Consider the following 19,355-nt stretch of genomic DNA (forward strand, 5'->3'; position numbering starts at 1 on the left):
CACGCTTTGTCCAGACCTGACATTTTTTTTTTCACATTCTCAAGGAACCATTGGCCAGCGAGGAGCACAGGTCAGGGTCAGACTGACCAATGGGAGGAGACATACACTGACCAGGCAGCACAGGGGAGGGTCAGAGGGGCCCTGAGAGCAAGAGACAGCTTACTTTAACCCCCCCCCCCCCCCCCCCACACACACACACTGTCCTCCCCCTAGTGGAACACAGGGCAATAGCAGTTTCCTGTCCACACCCACCCCCAGGGTCTTGAAGCCCAGCCCTTTGCCTCTGGGTCTGAACCCAAGGCAATCACTAGCCCAGGACTGGAACTCTTTGTGAACAGAGTGTGGACGGACAGATGGATGGCGACAGTAAATGTGACGTGTATCGACGCAGAGTCCCTCTCCACATCACCCCGACCGAGTGCATACGCCCATTTGTCCGTCTCATGTTTCATCAGCAGCGTGCCCTTGAAGCAGCATGCAGTAAACAGGAGAACACGGGTCTCTTTACAGTCCAAGACGGATCCGCTGGAACCAGGGAGGCGGTGGGAGACGCGCCCAGGAAGGAGGGGAGAGATAGTGTCAGGTCTGTTAAAGTTAGGGTTTGTGTTTCAGAGCAGACTTAACAGGAGTCCAATTCTGATCTGTTTCCCAACTAATGGATCTTTTGAGAGCAGAGCCGGTCGGATTGGTCAAACGTCCAATTAGTTAGGAAAAGATGAGAACAATGCCTGTGTGATTACAGCCTAGTCAACCGGGACAGGAGAGTGGACCAGAAGGAGGTGAGGGCAGATCAGACGGAGGGGGGGGGGGGTAGATCAGAAGGAGGAGGGGGGGTAGATCAGAAGGTGGAGGGGGGGTAGATCAGAAGGTGGAGGGGGGGTAGATCAGAAGGTGGAGGGGGGGGTAGATCAGATGGTGGGGGGATTAGATTGGGGACAGTTTGAGTGTCTCTGCAGCAGGATCCAGGCAGGGCCCAGTGACTGACCAATCGCGACGTGTTTGAGTGTCTCTGCAGCAGGATCCAGGCGGGGCCCAGTGACTGACCAATCACGACGTGCCCTGTCTCTTCTGTTGCTGGGCACGGATCAGTTCTAGCTGCTTTTTGCACTTCTGGTAGTAGGTGGACAGAGACTTGTTCTCCTCCAGCAGCTTCTTGTGCTCCTGGACCAGGCGGGACGTGTTCTGCTGATCCTTCTCATCCTGGTCCAGTTCAGCAATCAACTCTTTCCTGGAGATGTACATTGGTTCTGTTAAGACCACAAGCAACATTTGTACACAATGGACAAAACCCTAATGAGACGCTAGCCCCTCCACTATCACCCTCATGCCTCCTGTAAAACCCTATGATGTGTACAGGCTACAGACATCTTGGTGTCATCACACTACTGATAGATAAACTACTAATTTATAAATTATTCCAATTGGACTCTCAATATCTCACCCGGCACAGCCAGAAGAGGACTGGTCACCCCACCCCTCTAGGTCCTCTCTAGGTTTCTTCCTAAAATTCGGCCTTCATTCGGAGTTTTTCCTAGCCACTGAAATTCAACATTACTGTTGTTTGCTCCTTGGGGTTTAAGGTCGGGTGTCTCTGTAAAGCACTTTGTGACAACTGCTGTTGTAAAAAGGGCTTTATAAATAAATGTGATTGATTGATTGATATAGAGTACTCTACACTCTACACTCTACACTCTACACTCTACACTCTACACTCTACACTCTACACTCTACACTCTACACTCTACACTCTACACTCTACACTCTACACTCTACACTCTACACTCTACACTCTACACTCTACACTCTACACTCTACACTCTACACTCTACACGTTTTCCCACATTCACGGAAGAGACGCAAAACATACACTCTAAGCCTGAATAGTTTCTGTGGAAAGCCCAATCATTCCACAAGCAGAGGCAGATTCCTCCTCCAAAGTCATCGTCTACAAATGCGAGACGAGCTTTTTAGCCAGTCGTTCCGCTACGAACATCTTCCACAGTCAGCAGGCCCGTTGGCTTGGTATTTGTCATCTAAATTCAGTAATTGCCTTCGGGTGGTCCTCGGTCTCAAAATAACAACGCGTATGAATACACATTTCACGTCTAGTGGATCTCTGTGTTGTTGGCCACTACACAGCCCTCTCCTTGACACATGGAGACGCTGGTCTGCATAGCGCAGATGTTTACGGTCACATTTAGCTGGTGCCTGCAGTACATAATAACGTTAATTACATTGGACCCAGCAGTGCTTCATTAGTTCCCCTTCAGAAAGAAGAGAAAAAAAAACAGTGCATCACCACAGCAGTTTCTCTGCAGCTGAATGCTGGGCCCACAAGACAAAGAGGTGCAGCACAAGTTGGCCACTTACTTTCTCTGGATCAGCAAGGCGATTTCTGTCTGCACTTTCAGGTACTCCTGGGCCATTTTACAGTGTTGCTCAAACACCGCCATTGACTCTTTGGAGTTGGGGCAAGGAGCGAGAGGCTGAAAATAAAGCACACATGTTGTCATTCATTGATTCAGGGAGTGTACAGCCAGTCAGACTCAATTACATGTATTTTTATCAGATCTCAGAATCGCATGAGCTTAAAAAAAAAATAAAAAACTCCCAGAAATGTCTCACTGCTGTTGCCAGTGAGTATTTATACAGACATTCCTCCTTTTAGATAGTATAACTTTATCACCTTCATAACAGCAGTAATCCCTTTCCTAATTGAGTTAGCACAGTCAATTCATATTGCCCTTGAAAACATATTTGCGGGAAAACCTGATCCCTAATCAAATGGCCAATCTCTAGGTTCACATTGTTGGCACACCGTTTCTGACTGCTCCACACACACACACACACACACACACACACACACACACACACACACACACACACACACACACACACACACACACACACACACACACACACACACACACACACACACACACACACACACACACACACACACACACACACACACACACACACACACACACACACACACACACACACACACACACACACACACACACACACACACACACACACACACACACACACACACACACACACACACACACACACACACACACACACACACACACACACACACACACACACACACACACACACACACACACCACACGAACGGACTGGAGACGCCTCCCGTTTTAAAACAGCCCACAGACATGAGCGGGCCAGGGAAGGTCTGGTATGAGATCCCTACCTGCAGCTGGTGGTCCAGGGTGAGATAAGCCATGGGAATGGAGTTGTCTGAGCCGTTGGTATCTGGGCAAGAGAGGGCCAGACGTGTGTTTGTTTATGCTCTGACAAGCACAGCAGTGGACAGTGTAGCAGTGGACAGTTATCAATAGACACTAGAAACCCATCAGCAGAAATAGACCCTGGTCAACCCCCCCCGCCCCACCCAGGCTCTGGGTGACAGAAGGCTAGCGCCTTAAATCATTGATGAGGATTACGTCATGTCTGCAGAGCCATCGCGACAGATTTTACGGTCCCATCCCCAGTGGCACTTTTAGCGTTTTTAACGCCCTCCAGAGGGTGACGTGCAACCAGCCGGAAAGGCCGACTGCATTCAGTCAAACGGGTCAGAAAAGGCACCGTAAACAACCTGCCGTTCAGCCACAGGCACCCAACACCCGGTCTAAAAGTGGCGGTTGAAGGCGTTCAGCCGACATGGCGTGTTTGTTTGTGAGGAAGCCCAGCGTACCTGTGGGTTCGTCAGGGGAGAAGCTGCAGCTCCTGATGCCGCTTTTATCCGGTGGCATCATCCTCAAGCCGGGACTAGAGGACCTGCTGCTGCTCCTGCTCCCCTGTAACAGGCCAACGACACGGTCAATCACTCATACAGCTAATCGCACACGACCAGCGGTGGACGTGCCCACATAGCCTGGAGCGCATGGCACCCAGAAGCCAAACATTGACCATGGCATAATTGTCCGTAATTAGCAGATCTCCATGGATGAGCATTTTCTAAACAGCGTTACCCACGGAAGGTATATGACAAGTGCTTTAAGAAGTATAAAACCTGTGTACGTTCTAGTTTCTAATTAAACAAAAAATGCAACTTCAAGGCAAAGCACAGGATGAAACCAACGGTTGGGAAGGTTGTCAGGAAGCTGTCAAACTATCAGAAGGGGTCTTTTATGATGGATATCCGTGGGGAAAAAAGGAAATGTTCTTCCGACACCTCTAATATCATTTATTTTCTCAACTGTGACATTCTCCATTACATCCTGCACCATCTCCCCATGGGACACCTTGTTTGACCGAGCATGTATCAAATCCTCAGAGGGAATGAAAGGCACCATCAGGCAAAACACAAAGCAATTCGCAGGTGGCAAACATACTACACCACTTAAAAAGGAAAGCAAAGAAAGTGTCAAAACGACGACACCTGTTGAACACAACCGTTTGACAATGCCTTGAGAACATTGACCATCTTAAGGCTTCTGCACAGTGCAACTCCGGGCAATCAGACGGTAAATCAGCTTACCTGGCCGGACTCCGAGAAGGTCCCTGGGAGGTCCTGTACAGATCTACGTCTCTGCGGATCACAGGTGGCTGGAGGTAGGATGGAGACAATGACAAGAGAGGGTGAACATGGAGTGAGGAGAGAGAGCCAGAGGCCGTTGCAGGAGGTCTGGTCTGTTTTGGTCTCCCTGTGCTGTGGCAAGAGGGCGTGTCCGATCCACAGGGCCACAGCGAGATGGGACAGCTGCAGGTTTAACCCTAGACTCCCCCGCCTGTTAACATGTGTTCTGGCTTGGCCCCCCCCAGTGCAATGACACGGCGCACGCACGCACGCACACACCAAATGCATAGCTTAGACTCGCTGTCATGTGTTTTTGTACAGATTTGCCTGTTTGGGTTTGTAGGAACAAGGCTATTTCAGGGCTCATACACTGTGGGGGGCTAGGACAGGACAAGGCCAATGGACATGCCGTCCAGGGCTGAACTCTAGATGGTTTGGCACGTTCTGCACCCTGGCTCCGCTTGTTCATCCCAAGCCAAGGTAAACCTGAGGTTGTCCATGACCTGGCCGGCATCTTCATAATACCAGAGGACATTCCAGCCGTAGGCCTGTTCAAAGAATTATCAGGTTTATCTCCGCTGGAGAACTCTGAACAATGTCTTCGGAGTCACGTTCTCCAGTTGGAATATCAAGCAGTTGGTTATTATCGGGCAATGAGAGCATTGTGCACTTTCCCTCGGCACACACTGTGCTGTCAGTCTCAAAGACCCATGAAATAATACTGTATTCTGGGAAATATTTAAGGTGCGTAAAATAACTAAATTGAAGCTTTGGGACAACTGATGTAATTTGACTCTGCAATATAAACAAACCTGACAATTTTTATGTACTACAACATTGTACATTCAAAATGTATTTTCTTATAAGGAATCTAAAACTACCAGAAACAGACTTGAAAAACACAACAGGGATTCTAGTGCTACGGTTAAGTAACCAGCTGGAAAATTTGGACATTGGGGTTGGAATTTAGCTCAGATATCCCAATCACTGATGAAGTACAGACTTCATACTTTTAATCCAAATCAACAAATCACACAATTTATTTTATTTTGAAATAATTCATGAAATGCGAATAAACAGAAATGCAATTTAGTCTTGAAGACAAAATTATTACACCCCTATTATTACATTATTACACCCCTTTTCCCTTGTAAATGGCTAAATAAATACAACCGGGTGCACCAAAACAGGTAAAATGAGTAACAATTCAAAAGAGTGTATGGAAGGGCTGGACTCACCCTCACTGCGGTGGTCCAGCCCTCCCCCATAGAGATTTGGGTCTGGTATTAACCGTATGTGTGTGGTAACACATCATTCCATGATCAAAAGAACTATCCAAGGCCCTCAGAAACAAGATTATTGATGCCCATGTGTATGGGAGGGGTTAGAGAGCGTTTTCAATGCAAGCTGAAGTACATCGTTACATATTCTGACAGATCTTCAAATGGGGAAAATTCCAGACCACTGCCAATCTAACACCAAATTGAGGCCAAGAGCTGGCTCAAAGATGCTCATAGAAGTCTCTAGAATCCACAGGGTAACAACAAGTGATCTTGCCAGAATCAACTGGCAGAAATAGATGGCAGAAACTTGGCCCATGTGGGAGGTCAGGAAGGAAGAAGCCTCTTAAAAAAAGAATATCTAGGCATGCCTGACATTTGCCTGACAACACCTGGGTTAAGACCAAAACCAATGAAATAATTTGCATTGGACAGATGAGTCAGGACAGAAATTGCATTTCTGGTGATTTGATAAAAAATTATTGCAAAGTAAATTTGTCAAATTAGATTCCCTTTTCCTTTAGTTGTGGTGAAGTGAATATTTCACATCCATGTGTCCTAACATGTATAAAAAAAACAGAGGAAGCAACTTCACAGGGGGTTTACCACATAGAAGTAGACCAGACAAACCACATACAGGTAGACCAGACCAACCACATTCAGGTAGACCAGACCCTCACTAATTAAGAATACTAAACGAGCGACCACCTTGTATGCCAACTCCGGTGATAAGAACCCAGTCATACCACCCACTAATGAATCACTGACTCCCAGGCGGATGCAGCGCCAACAGCCAGAGAGAAAGGCCCGTTCTGTGCGACGCCCACGTCTAACGTCCCGATTTCCTTCATCCCGATCTCAGTTGCTAATAATAGCTGCGTGACCCTTTAATGCGATGGGAATTAATCAAAATGACTTTGTAAAAAGTTAATGGATGTAAAGAGGAGACGGGAAAGAAAAGACTGACAAGCTTTTAGCATGGGTCCTCTATGCATGAAAGACAAGGACGCGCAGAGAGAAGAGGGCGAATTCATTTAGCAACAGAGCCAACAGATTCACTAAGTCCCCTCCGGCAAAGGCACAAGGACAGCTGAGAGTGTGGCTGGCCGAGGACTTATGCATCTTATCACGTCTATTTCACCTCCCCGCCCCCGAAGCCCAGATGCTGATGAGACGAACCAAACGACGTGGTCCGTAACAGGCTATTCACCAGTGCACCTGGAATAGACCGACAGACGGATCTCTGTGAATCGAAACGGCTTGATTGGTTGTGGCTGGGAGGTGAAAGGCCGATAAGATGGGCCACTATGGGAAACGTCCATCTACCAGAAGCAAGGGAGAGGCGATGGAGCTGTGTGCGTGTTACTGCAGGTCGATCATCCGTCAAAGCCTTAAAACACATTAGTATTGGCTCATAATTCATCTGTTCTCATTGTCTTGGGGAAGTGGGGTATTGCCAATAGGCCACGGCTAAATGCTTCATCCAGGCAAACAGCTCCTAGCTGTGGTATATTGGCCATAAATCACAACCTGCTTAAATATGTCAAATCTTTTTTTTTTTTGGTCATAAATTGATGTTTATGACCAACAAAACATAGGGATTAGATATACTGTAACTATACATTCATACTGTGAAAAGTATTAACAAGGGTGCAATAAATGTTTGTATAATATGCTAATATGCACCAGTTTAACCCAATACGTCTCCGGGCCAGGACCTATGGGGCTCAACAGGGTTCCATTTGGATCAAAACAGCCGGGTTTTATGGCCTACGCCTGGCAGACCAGCAGTAACAGACAGCAGACAGTCAAAGCACAGACAAAGCAACCCGCTGATTCGGTTGGGTCAAGGCAGTAACCCCCCCCCCCCCCACGGGGCACCAGGCAGCCCTCACTGGTACCTGTGACGACGATCTTGGGAATGTCCAGAATGGTGCCAAATGACGCCGTTTTACGGTGTCCTGGTTTATACTGGGGACGTGCTGCAACACATAGACACACAGCTGGGCAAACACACGCATGCAGACAAGGGGAAAGGACCCCACCGCAAGCCCGCCCACCCCATACATGCACATGGAGGAAGCATGCGTCCTGTTCAGGGGTTAGTTGGACATTTTCACAGCGCAGTGCCGGCAATGCCGCGTTAGGCGTGGAAGAGGTCGTCTCAGCCGAGACACACCGCAGGCATTCGGCTAACCAGCGGGTTTCACTGTTCCAATACTTCCATACCGACGATGAATTGAATAGTTGATGGGATCCTTTTCTTGACACTGAAATACATGTTAACTTACAGAGCAAACGATTACCTACTGAGCGGCGCTGAGGATATATAGGTGTCATTCAAGCTAGCGTCACTGAAGCTAGGCTTCTGGCGACATTTAAATGGTTTTACTTGCCACGGGACAGCATAGTTTAACACAGACAAGGAAAATGTAATTATTCTAAAATCGGAACAGCAACAAATAAGCATCTCCCACAGGAAGATGAAAATGAAGCGCGATGAAAAACCCTGGCAAATATAAACCTAATCACAGGTAATTCACAGAAACACAGTTTCTTACAAACCGTGTGGGAGGCAGCATGACACGACCATAATATCAATAAATCAATCAATCATGTGATTGCCTCCGAAGCTTAGCACAGACATGACAGGGCTGATGATGAGTACAAGCCATTCGGTCTCATCCGCGCGAGAGGGGATATGATTGGTGGCCGTGCGGAGAGGGATACGGAGGAGCTTATGAGGAGTAAGGCATTAACTCGGATGATGAAAGCGGATGAAACGCAGCTCTGCGGAAGGTTTTTCCTCCCCTCATTCTCTCTCACATTAAAAGGAAACCCCATTCGGAAGCTGACACACCATTAATGTATGTTTAACTTCTAGAATGCCATGGACGTTTGCCTCTATGTCTTTGAAGATGACGGCCTACTTCAAAGAGGCACGTCTCCATACAGGTACGTGTGGGTGTTTCTTATAGGGCTGCAACTAACAACAATAAAAAAAATAAAAAAAACGTATAAAAATAAAACATACATTCCAGGGCCGACTAAAGGTGATTCATTAACAAAGGAAAGGTTAAGAAAGTTTTAAGCCTTTTCTTGCACAACACTCAAAATACAAAAACAACTTGAAATGGCCGTTATTTTGAACATTTTAGAAGGTACCCATAATTCCACGGGGTGCTTAATGAATTGGTTAAGTATAGAGACCCGCCAGGATCAATAGGGACAGTAAAACATGAATGTCTGATAGAAAAGATGAGGGTAACGCCCAACAAACACGTACACGGGCGGTTGGGAGAAAAAAACGTCACGTTCATGCCCATCTCAACCACACGTTCAAGATGAACCACGTTTCACTTTGGACAACTCAGGCCATGAAGCTGAATAAACACCAACTCCCTGAAAAAGCCGGCAAACGGCAGACTGTGTCCCACGCAGGCTTAACTGATCAATAAGGAAAATCGCTGACAACTATTTCTCATTACGGACATTATCGACCGGTTGTTGCAGCCCTTTTGGAAAATGTGCAGGTCTTAATGTTGTCTTCTTTTATCGTCCGGTGTGGGGGGTGCATTCTGAGGCTACCTGCAGGAGAGAAAGACATCCTGTGCTCCAGCTCTGACAAGTCTGCGCTCATTCTTTTGTTGTCGGAGGACACCAGGCTGTGAGTTCGTCCTGACAGGCTCTCAACACTGCCCCCTCTGGACAGAGGCAGGCTCCGCAACGGATCTCCCTGATGGGACAGACAAAATGAGACACCTCTATTGGTCTACAGTTATTCATTGTATATGTGTACTGACGATAACTGGAAAATAACAATGCTTAATGTCACAAGGCAGCGTGTAAACCATTTAGGACGTCACAGGCACACTTGCAATCGCACTTGTCTCCCTTTTCTATCCAATACGGCTGCCTCACCTTTGGCCTGAACTGATGTGTGATCTTGATGGTGTCGTTGCTTCCTTGAGAGTCACCATGTTCCGCGCTGGCGTCACTCTTGTTGCTAGTGTTGGTGTAGTCCACGTAGGAACCTGGAACACCCCAGCGAGGCGCAGAGAGACAACGGAGATATGACCATGACGACGCCGAGATAACGACAGCTTGCGCCGTTTTAAGGACGTACAGATGAGCTACCTGTGCTTGTGGCCAAGTTACCCTGCCCATCGTCTGAATACTGGTATGGGTACAGCAAGGGCTCATCAGACCCGGGGAAGCACTGGAAGACAACGGTTGACAGGAAATACATGAGAAAAACCTTCCCAACATCGCCATCCCACCAGGACAGCATCCTGACAACAGAACCAAAGAATCCATCTTGGCATCCAGGTTCAGTTTGAACACAGAACACACATATGTAGGACTGTGGACACCCAGGCAGCCATTTGACTGCAGGCCTGCTTGTGTTAAAGGCATTTCTCAGAGTGGTTGTGTTTAAAGAGCCTTACCCTCATAAGATGGGTCATGATCTTCACTATCTCCTCCATGGACGGCCTTTGGGAAGGGTCTTTAGACCAGCAGCGAGTCATGAGGCTCTCGATGGGCTTGGGAAGGTTCTTGATGAGCGGTGGTCGGGTACCTGAACATCATCCATACACAGAGCCACCACACTTCAGACCGATATTTATTACCGTCAATATAAACACCCGAACACGGCCAAAAGAACATTTAATGACCACGAAGACGTTTAAACAGTCAGTCTGTTAAAACCATGTTCCACAAAGCACACGTCACCGGTTTTGATTTAATGTGGGGTGACAGCCCCTGGCGGCATGCTACCGCTAGCGTTTCCCAGAGCCAGACACAGCGGCACACCCACGAGTCCTGCTGCGCCGAGGCTGTTCAGTTAGCATTCCGCTCCGTCACTCCGCGCGACGGCAGGGAGGCGCTACACAGGTGAGCTGGTCTCTTAATTGCTCTTCCCAGTCGGGCCTCGTAACTCATTTACTCTCACAGCGGGTCCCAGCGGGTCGGCTGGCTCTGACACGGCCAGGGTGATTGACAGGTTGACACAGGGATTAAGTAATTTCCCTCCCCCACCCCCCTGCCCGACTCACCGTTATGCACTGCCCACATGATGCGGAAGGCCGGCCCACCGATCTCATCAAAGGGCTTCCTGCGCGTGATCACCTCCCAGAGAATGATGCCCCAGCTGAACACGTCACACTTCTCACTATAATTGCTGCCTGAGTGCAGAGGGAAGAAACAGCTCAGCTTTCAGACTGAAAGAAATTTCATGAAATACCACTGGGGTCAGCACAGCGTAGCTCTGACTGACTGATGAAAGGTCATTTTCTGAGGCGCTGTTGTGTAATGTGTGCTGAGAGGAGGACGTGCTTTGGAAAGCACAGCGGTGTCTGTCTTCTGTGCACCTTAAGAACACAGGTCTGATGGAAAATAAGACGGCCGTGTTTCAGGGCCTCTCCAGAGACGCTTGATTAAGGTGGCTGTTGTTGCTGAATTAAGCTGCCGTTCAAAGAGACCGAAAACGGGACCCTATTCCCTGTTTAGGGCACTACGTTTGACGTGAGCCGAGGTCGCAACACACAGCAAAGCATGGCGTGATTTGGGACTCGACCTGGAAGCGGCGGCTCTGCTGAGGCCTTATAAAATCAACCTTTCTCTGTGTGATGCAAATGAGCTTTGAGGAGGGTCATTCTGGGAGCACATTTGAGCTGTTTAATTGCATGGGAGTCATGTTACTCCCTCAACAAACAAAGTAATGACTAACTCATCTGTTTCCGTTTGACTCATTTAAAAAGAGGCCACCTTTTGAAGCGTTTGACAAAGTTATGAGTGGGAAGTGCCAGGGACCTCAAGAAACAATATTTTGTCAGCAACAACATCCCCTCAACACTGACTACCAGTCAACGCGAAGTGAATGCTGTGGTGTGAAGTTTACCTCTGTTTAGGTACCCTTGTCCTTAACGAATCGGGCATTCAAAGACAGTCAGGTCAGACAGCCGCGGCTCAGACACCCGCCGAGGCTCACGGTACATTCAGTGTTCGCGATGGGGGCCATAGCTCAATTCATTGCAGTGAAGGGAAGCGTGGCGAGCTCGTGGCGAGCCATCGCCCCCAACGCAAACACTGAATGTACCGTGAGTCTCGGCGGGTGTCTGAGCCTAATTCTAGCAAGCTGGTTTGCCAGCTAGCATTGCAGGTTGTGTCAGAATGACATCAATGAGGCATGGGAATTGAGTAAAGAAATACAACATTTTATTTTAACGATTGTAATAAGCTGACTTGCCTTGATACAAATTTGCTAAGCTCAAACGTTGATACACAGCTTACCTGCTGTTACGATGCTAGCGCGCCCACAGACACGCCCACTGGTTATTCGCTAACTGCATTTTGTTGTACTGTACTGAATCTAATCTAAGCGAAGTTAGGGCGATGTAGGACATCCAAAATTTCACAAACAGCGCGAATGTACCGTCAGACACCCGTCGGGTCACAGACAAACGCTGTGCTGCTCATACCTTCAAACACCTCAGGGGCCATCCACGCCGCGCTTCCTTTGTTGTTGGTCATGTGGGTCTGAATGTCACATGCCGTCCCGAAGTCGCAGATCTTCAGCACAGTGCCGCCCGCAACGAGGAGAAGGCTGAAACAAACCAACGAACAGTGACCTGCTTAAACACCTGGACGGGCACCACGTCAGGGTGCCTAGAGCCGTGGTTTTGATCTAGCACCCTGTCACACAGCAACAACAAAAAATAATCACCACCGGCTTGAGAGTTTTGAACACCATGGCACGCCCATCTCACAGGCGGTCCAAGCCACCAGGAAGTCACGCTCATACCAGACACCCAAGAGTCACCTGAGGAAGGGGCTGAAGCGTAATGGGGCCGGGAAACCCTTGTGGGCGATTGGCCCCTGCTCCCGCAGGTACTACTGACCAACGAGCATCGACCGCAGGCCCTCCCAGCCACTCAGCTATAGATTTTCTCTCTCGTATACACGGACAGTTGGGAGAATTACTTGTATTGCTATAAGCAATTCATACATTTTTATGCGCATACTGATGATCATAATAGGCGTGTACCAGTGTCTGCATCAGGTATGCGCGGATTAAAAAATTATTGGCCGATATGATAGCCGATATTCATATACTACAACTGGCTGATGCCAACACCCATGTTATGACATTCCTGTAACGGTGTACCCTGGCATAAATTATATATTTTTATAACAAAAGACTCAAAAATTTATAAATGATAAGACAAACACACCTTCTATAACTGCGGATTATAAAATGGCTGGATATTAACATAGTAACTACGGTAGGAATGTGGTAAACTATGGAAATTGCTTTAACAAATGTCATTGTGGGTCTTTGGATAAGAGGCAACTTGTTTAAACGGAGTCTGGCTCCAGCTACGTGGACAGCATGCTTCCAGGTTTCTCAAGTCGCACATGATGATCAAAGCACCAGGAGCTCAATAACCTTAAGATATCGGTGTGTCATAACATAAAAGTGTCTAAAAAACGTAATGTCAGGAATTGTTTTTTTTGGGCCCTGGCCGCAATGGTTTTGAACGCAGCGGTCACAGAGGAAAACACAATCGCCCTGAAATAATCGAGCAAATTTAAAGCAATTGGTTTATACAGATAATAAAAATGTTACCTATAATCGTCTGATACAGATTGTTGGTCAATATACTGGTTCATCCCCAGCTCTCTGATTTAAACAGCAACATACACTCACCTAAAGGATTATTAGGAACACCATACTAATACTGTGTTTGAAATGTTGGCCCATATTGATAGGATAGCATCTTGCAGTTGATGGAGATTTGTGGGATGCACATCCAGGGCACGAAGCACCCGTTCCACCACATCCCATAGATGCTCTTTTGGGTTGAGATCTGGTGACTGTGGGGGCCATTTCAGTACAGTGAACTCATTGTCATGTTCAAGAAACCAATTTGAAATGATTTGAGCTTTGTGACATGGTGCATTATCCTGCTGGAATTAACCATCAGAGGATGGGTACATGGTGGTCATAAAGGGATGGACATGGTCAGAAACAATGCTCAGGTAGGCCGTGGCATTTAAACGATGCCCAATTGGCACTAAGAGGCCTGAAGTGGGCCAAGAAAACATCCCCCACACCATTACACCACCACCACCAGCCTGCACAGTGGTAACAAGGCATGATGGATCCATGTTCTCATTCTGTTTACGCCAAATTCTGACTCTACCATCTGAATGTCTCAACAGAAATCGAGACTCATCAGACCAGGCAACATTCTTCCAGTCTTCAACTGTCCAATTTTGGTGAGCTCCTGCAAATTGTAGCCTTTTTCCTATTTGTACTGGAGATGAGTGGTACCTGGTGGGGTCTTCTGGTGTTGTAGCCCATCCGCCTCAAGGTTGGGCACGTTGTGGCTTCACAAATGCTTTGCTGCATACCTCGGTTGTAACAAGTGGTTATTTCAGTCAAAGTTGCTCTTCTATCAGCTTGAATCAGTCGGCCCATTCTCCTCTGACCTCTGGCATCAACAAGGCCTTTTCGCCCACAGGACTGCTGCATACTGGATGTTTTTCCCTTTTCACACCATTCTTTGTAAACCCTAGAAATGGTTGTGCGTGAAAATCCCAGTAACTGAGCAGATTGTGAAATACTCAGACCGTCCCGACTGGCACCAACAACCATGCCACGCTCAAAATTGCTTAAATCACCTTTCTTTCCCATTCTGATATTCAGTTTGGAGTTCAGGAGATTGTCTTGACCAGGACCACACCCATAAATGCATTGAAGCAACTGCCATGTGATTGGTTGATTAGATAATTGCATTAATGAGAAATTGAACAGGTGTTCCTAATAATCCTTTAGGTGAGTGTATTCTATGTTAAATTCTAAAGCTTTGACATTTACTTAGCGGTTCATGGAACAGAACATTTTGGGGACCACTGAAAGAGGCTGCAGAGGTCTTTCTGGGTTACACGTTTCATAAAACCACACTTATACCATACCTACAACCAACCCCCAAAAAAATACTTAAACTAATAAGAACATAAAAATGGAAATCTAGCCAGTCAGACTCATGCATTTTATTAATTCAGGCAGAAATAAGATCTCCTACTGCTGATAACATCCCACCTGCACAAATATCCTGTTAACAGCCACAGTCACACAAAGAAAGAGTATATGCTAGGTGCCAGTAATTAAGACCGCAGTCTGTATCGCAAATGGTGCCCTAGCCACTACGCACTCCCCTACTTATGACCAGAGCCCTATGCTCTTGGCTAAAACTAGTGTACCAAAATAGGAATAGGGTGCTATTTGGGACACACCCTGTTTGGTGGTTAGCAGGCCTGACCCAGTTCTACCCAGGAAGTCCAGGACAGGTCTCTAGGTAATGGACCAGCTGGTCATTCCAACACTTCCTTACCACTGCCAGGGACTTTTATTTCTTCTGTCAGAGCCCAATAAATAACCCGTGGAACCCGTACAACTACTGTAAGCAATTCAGCCAAAGGCACATTAGGAAAACACTGAGGCCGGATAAAATAAAAATGGGGGTAGAATATAAACAAAATGGTTTTATACCTTGACGACAGGAGCGGTTTATAATCTTATCATTATATTAAACTATGCTCTTTCAGTTAGCGAAGTACTGTCTTGCTATTGCAAGAAGTAATATATCACATAACTATTATCTTAAAATCTGAGTGGGGGAGCTCTCTAAAATGCAGTGATATTTGAGATAGTGAGGAGGTGTAGAGGGGCATACTTGGGTGGCTTGAGGTCCCTGTGAATGAGAGCCTTTGGTTTCATGCCGTGGAGATAGGCGACCCCCTGGGAACACTGAAAACACCAGCTCATGGCATGGGAGGCAGAGTAACAGGGGAGGGGTTCGGCACCATGCAGCACTGTGGATAGAGAACACAGTCACTAGCAGACACCTCCATATAACTGCAGAACACACACACACACACACACGCCAGGAAGAGTTACAGAAGGGAAGGCCTAAATCACTCACTAAACACCAAATGGACCACGGATGAAATGAAAGTAACAGTAAACAGAGTCTGGACACCATAGCCATGAAGGGCAACTTTAACAATCCTAAAATATAATCTAAAGAGACTCTGAGGTATGAACGTGGACCTTCAATAAACCTCTCCTAAGGGAAGGAAGCCCAGAGTTCCATAAACCCTTCCTAATTCCGCAAATCTGCACACGCAGGCCATTGTCCAGGGACCAATTAGAAGAATCAGGGCACTAGTGAGCTGAAAAAGAGCATTGTTGGCATGAGAGCTTCTTCGTCAGAGCTTCTTGAGTGTGCGGCTTTTGCTTTTCTTTTAAAGTTCCGGAGCAATACTTACTCTTCTCTGTAAAAGCATGGCATGCATTTCAAAGTGCATTAGAGCTGCAGTAAGCTAGCCTACATCCCTGTTCGGATTCTCACCGTTGTACAGAGACCCCCCTTCAGCATACTCCATCACCAGGCAAACCTAGACGGGAAAATGAGTGTGGTCAAGCATTACAAAAATTAGTTTAGGCTACAGGGTTCCATTATATTGTGATCATTTGATAACCTCGCAATTGGTCTACAATCGTAGTAAAAATAAGTTTTTTTTTTAAAAGTGTTCACAAAAATAGCTAAAAAAAAATAAAACTGGCGGGGACAACACATTGAAAAGTATCAGGGAATTAACCCTTACTTACCGGATTACTGCATGAGCCATACAACTTCACAATGTTGGGGTGATTCACACGTGAAAGCTGTCGCAGCTAGAGTGGAGGGAAAGAGACAAGAGAATCCAGATGGATCATGAGTGGTAATAAATGTCCTGCCATAACTTGACAGAATATTTCTAATATCCCCCAGAAATATGACAATACCTCAACAATGAATGCTTTCCTTTCAGATTCACTCTCTATGGTTTTGATTGCAACATCTTTGCCTTTCCATTTGGCCTTGCAGACAACACCAAAAGCACCCCTGCCCACGACCTGAATGAAGGAAGGTAATGTTACATTGATGTAAACAAAGTCTGATGGACTCACAACTATTAGTCTGTCATTATCACATCACTACAAAAATTAACTTTCCTTCCACCTGGGTATATTAAAATTTAAGATTTTTTCCCCCTCCTGTAGGCAGGTTCCATCATATGATAGAGAATATCAACAAAATAGTGTGAAGACTCAACGGAACTAATTAAATCAGCGGGTCTGCTGTCTCATGCTTGTGTGGCTGGCAGAATTGTATAGTGGGGATCGCCTTGGGAGTGCAACTAGCTAGCTAGCAAAATAAGTGCTGCCAATCAGTTAAGCAATATGTCCCAAGGGGTGTGGTAGATGGCCAATATACCACGGCTAGGAGCTGTTCTGAGGCACGACACATTGTGGAGTGCTTGGACACATCGCTATGGTATTCTGGGAATGTGTTGTACCACAAATCCCCCCAGGAACCTATTGCTATTATTGACTGGGTAATTATAACAGGAAAAAGTGAGGTGATGTCGCACCAGTGGTATACGGTGTCATATACCATGGCTACCAGCCAATCGGTATTCAGGATTAAAATCATCCGGTTTATAATAAGACTTTGAACACAGCAAACTACCCGTTCTATATCACGTCTACCATCTCTTGGATAACATCAACGGTGAATGGCATAACTTAATAGTCGTTTTTCAATTCCCAGGCCTTTACCAAAACATAATAACAAACCGCACTAGTTTAGTAAAACTTACTAACGTTAGTATGAAAACACAGACAAGCATTATGGCAATTTGGCTACATGTATGCGTCATGACACAAACATCAGATGATCACTTTACAAGTACCAATATTGGAATGCTGAGATACCGTGGTTAAGGTTCATTACTTACCTCCTCAACTTCAATAGCATTATATTCTATTTCTTCAAAGGGATATCCAGGTGGGGTTTCGATCATATCGGCGGATGGCAGAGACATTTCTAAGTGGCTAACTAGCTACCTACCACTCATTAAAACCAAATATTTAAAATAAAATGGCTAAAACAAGAAAGAAATACGCACTCAAAGAAACGGATTAAAATAATCTTACATGACAACTTGCCAAAAACCGAACCAAGCAAAAACAGTATTACATAGCAAGCTATACTTAAAAAGCCCTACAAGCCGTGTGAACGCTTGCTGTTTAGCTAGCTAGCTCAGTCCAAACATTATAAGCTGGTACAGCATCTAACTGAGCCAGCTAACAGAGGTGCAGTTTGCTAACTTTAGCTAAAAAGACGGCGTTAAAATGTGGCTACCTAGCTACAGTATATAGTAGCCACGATTTGAAAACGGCGACTTTCAATTGCCATATTATGGATGTCAACGACGTTCGTTGACAAAAGTAATCCAGCTAACTAGCGCGCTAGCCAGTTAGCTATATCGGACACTTAGGGAGGGAGGCACTTCACTGGGCCGCTTGCTGGCCTGGTTATGCCAGCCCGTTGACACCGTAGACCCTGCACTCGACCGGCGTTGTGGCTTGAGACATGGGGTGATTGGATTCCTTAACATTTAAAAGTCAAAGAAAAGTGTCCATCGTTCTGCCATGCTTTTTTTTCTTAGCATTTGACTCGCAGACATAACTAAAACAATGGCATTGTTCCCATTATATACTTTAGTTTTCCCCAGTTGTTCTGGGTGAATGCAAGCAGCAGCTCCAGGAAGTGTGTGCTTCCTTGAATTTTGCCCCACCAACCTTGTGCACGGAATGGCATACACTGATGCAACTACCTTGTAAATAGGCGAGCTAATAATGCCAGGTTAGTTATATTATACCAAATGTTGAACGTATCAGTATTGTCCGCATGTAGTTTAAAGTTTAAAAACTCAAATTACTGACTAAATGCAAATCTTGTGACAAAGTGTATTAAAAAAAATTAACACGTATTGATTAATTTGGGAGGAAAAAATCGATATAGTAACCATGTTTGGTAGGGGAGTCTATTCAAAAAGACAGTTAAAAAAGCATTAAACCTTCAAACAGGCCTGTCAAAGATTGACAGTTGTGGTCTGGTTTGAGAATCGTTTGGAAAAGGATATGTTCTTGAAAAATGTAATTTGTTATTTGTAAGGTGTTGAGTTTGGTAGTCAATGTTTCTTATTAATTCAGGTTTGACCATATAAATAGGTCTGGTTGTTTGTCCTGCAGATGTTGTTTCATTCCTACAGATTGTATCAGTCCTACAGAGTGTATCATTTCCATTTTTGTCATTTGTAGCATAATGTGTTTTCACAATTGAACCAACAAACTGTCAGAGATTCAATATTCCATATAACAAGGTGTGTCTATCTTGAGTGTTTGATCAAATGGTCAGCACTAACCAATACTGTTAGCAACTACACTCAATCACTGTTCCCTTAAAAAAAGGTCAAGCATCTGTAACGTTTTTTTTTAACATTGTGCCCTTAAATAAAATCTATTGTATGTCTAACATGTTCAAAAATGCAAGTAATAAAAAGTATACTGCTGATATTAAATCAGTGCTTCTTCAGTAATGCTCAAATACGAAAGCAACACTATG

The 19,355-nt window shown here is 45.8% G+C and overlaps 1 protein-coding gene across 2 annotated transcripts; it reads right to left on the bottom strand.

Annotated features, from left to right (window-relative positions):
- Nucleotides 1–819: 819 nt before the first annotated feature.
- map3k7 (mitogen-activated protein kinase kinase kinase 7) lies at nt 820–18,540 on the bottom strand. 2 transcript variants are annotated; one of them, XM_029114504.2, is made up of 17 exons: nt 17,683–18,540; nt 16,688–16,798; nt 16,511–16,576; nt 16,251–16,296; nt 15,573–15,711; nt 12,312–12,436; nt 10,887–11,015; nt 10,278–10,408; nt 9,967–10,048; nt 9,751–9,863; nt 9,418–9,565; nt 7,731–7,811; nt 4,511–4,578; nt 3,725–3,827; nt 3,221–3,282; nt 2,371–2,486; nt 820–1,228 (listed from the first exon to the last, which is right to left on the bottom strand). In XM_029114504.2, exons 1-17 carry the CDS (start codon nt 17,767–17,769, stop codon nt 1,048–1,050), a joined length of 1,788 nt encoding a protein of 595 aa, XP_028970337.2. In that variant the 5' UTR covers nt 17,770–18,540; the 3' UTR covers nt 820–1,047. The 2 variants fall into 2 exon arrangements, with proteins under 2 accessions (XP_028970337.2, XP_028970338.2); XM_029114505.2 differs by lacking the exon at nt 7,731–7,811.
- Nucleotides 18,541–19,355: the final 815 nt, after the last annotated feature.

The sequence above is a fragment of the Esox lucius genome, chromosome 18 (assembly GCF_011004845.1).
Source record: "Esox lucius isolate fEsoLuc1 chromosome 18, fEsoLuc1.pri, whole genome shotgun sequence".
Lineage (NCBI taxonomy): Eukaryota > Metazoa > Chordata > Actinopteri > Esociformes > Esocidae > Esox > Esox lucius.

Coding starts and splice junctions, on each gene's coding strand:
- map3k7 (XM_029114504.2), bottom strand. CDS start 17,769: ATGTCTCTGCCATCCGCCGATATGATCGAAACCCCACCTGGATATCCC. Junction 15,712..16,250: donor AGGGGGGTCTCTGTACAACG/GTGAGAATCCGA, acceptor CTCTATCCACAG/TGCTGCATGGTGCCGAACCC. Junction 9,566..9,750: donor CACATCAGTTCAGGCCAAAG/GTGAGGCAGCCG, acceptor CTGTCCCATCAG/GGAGATCCGTTGCGGAGCCT.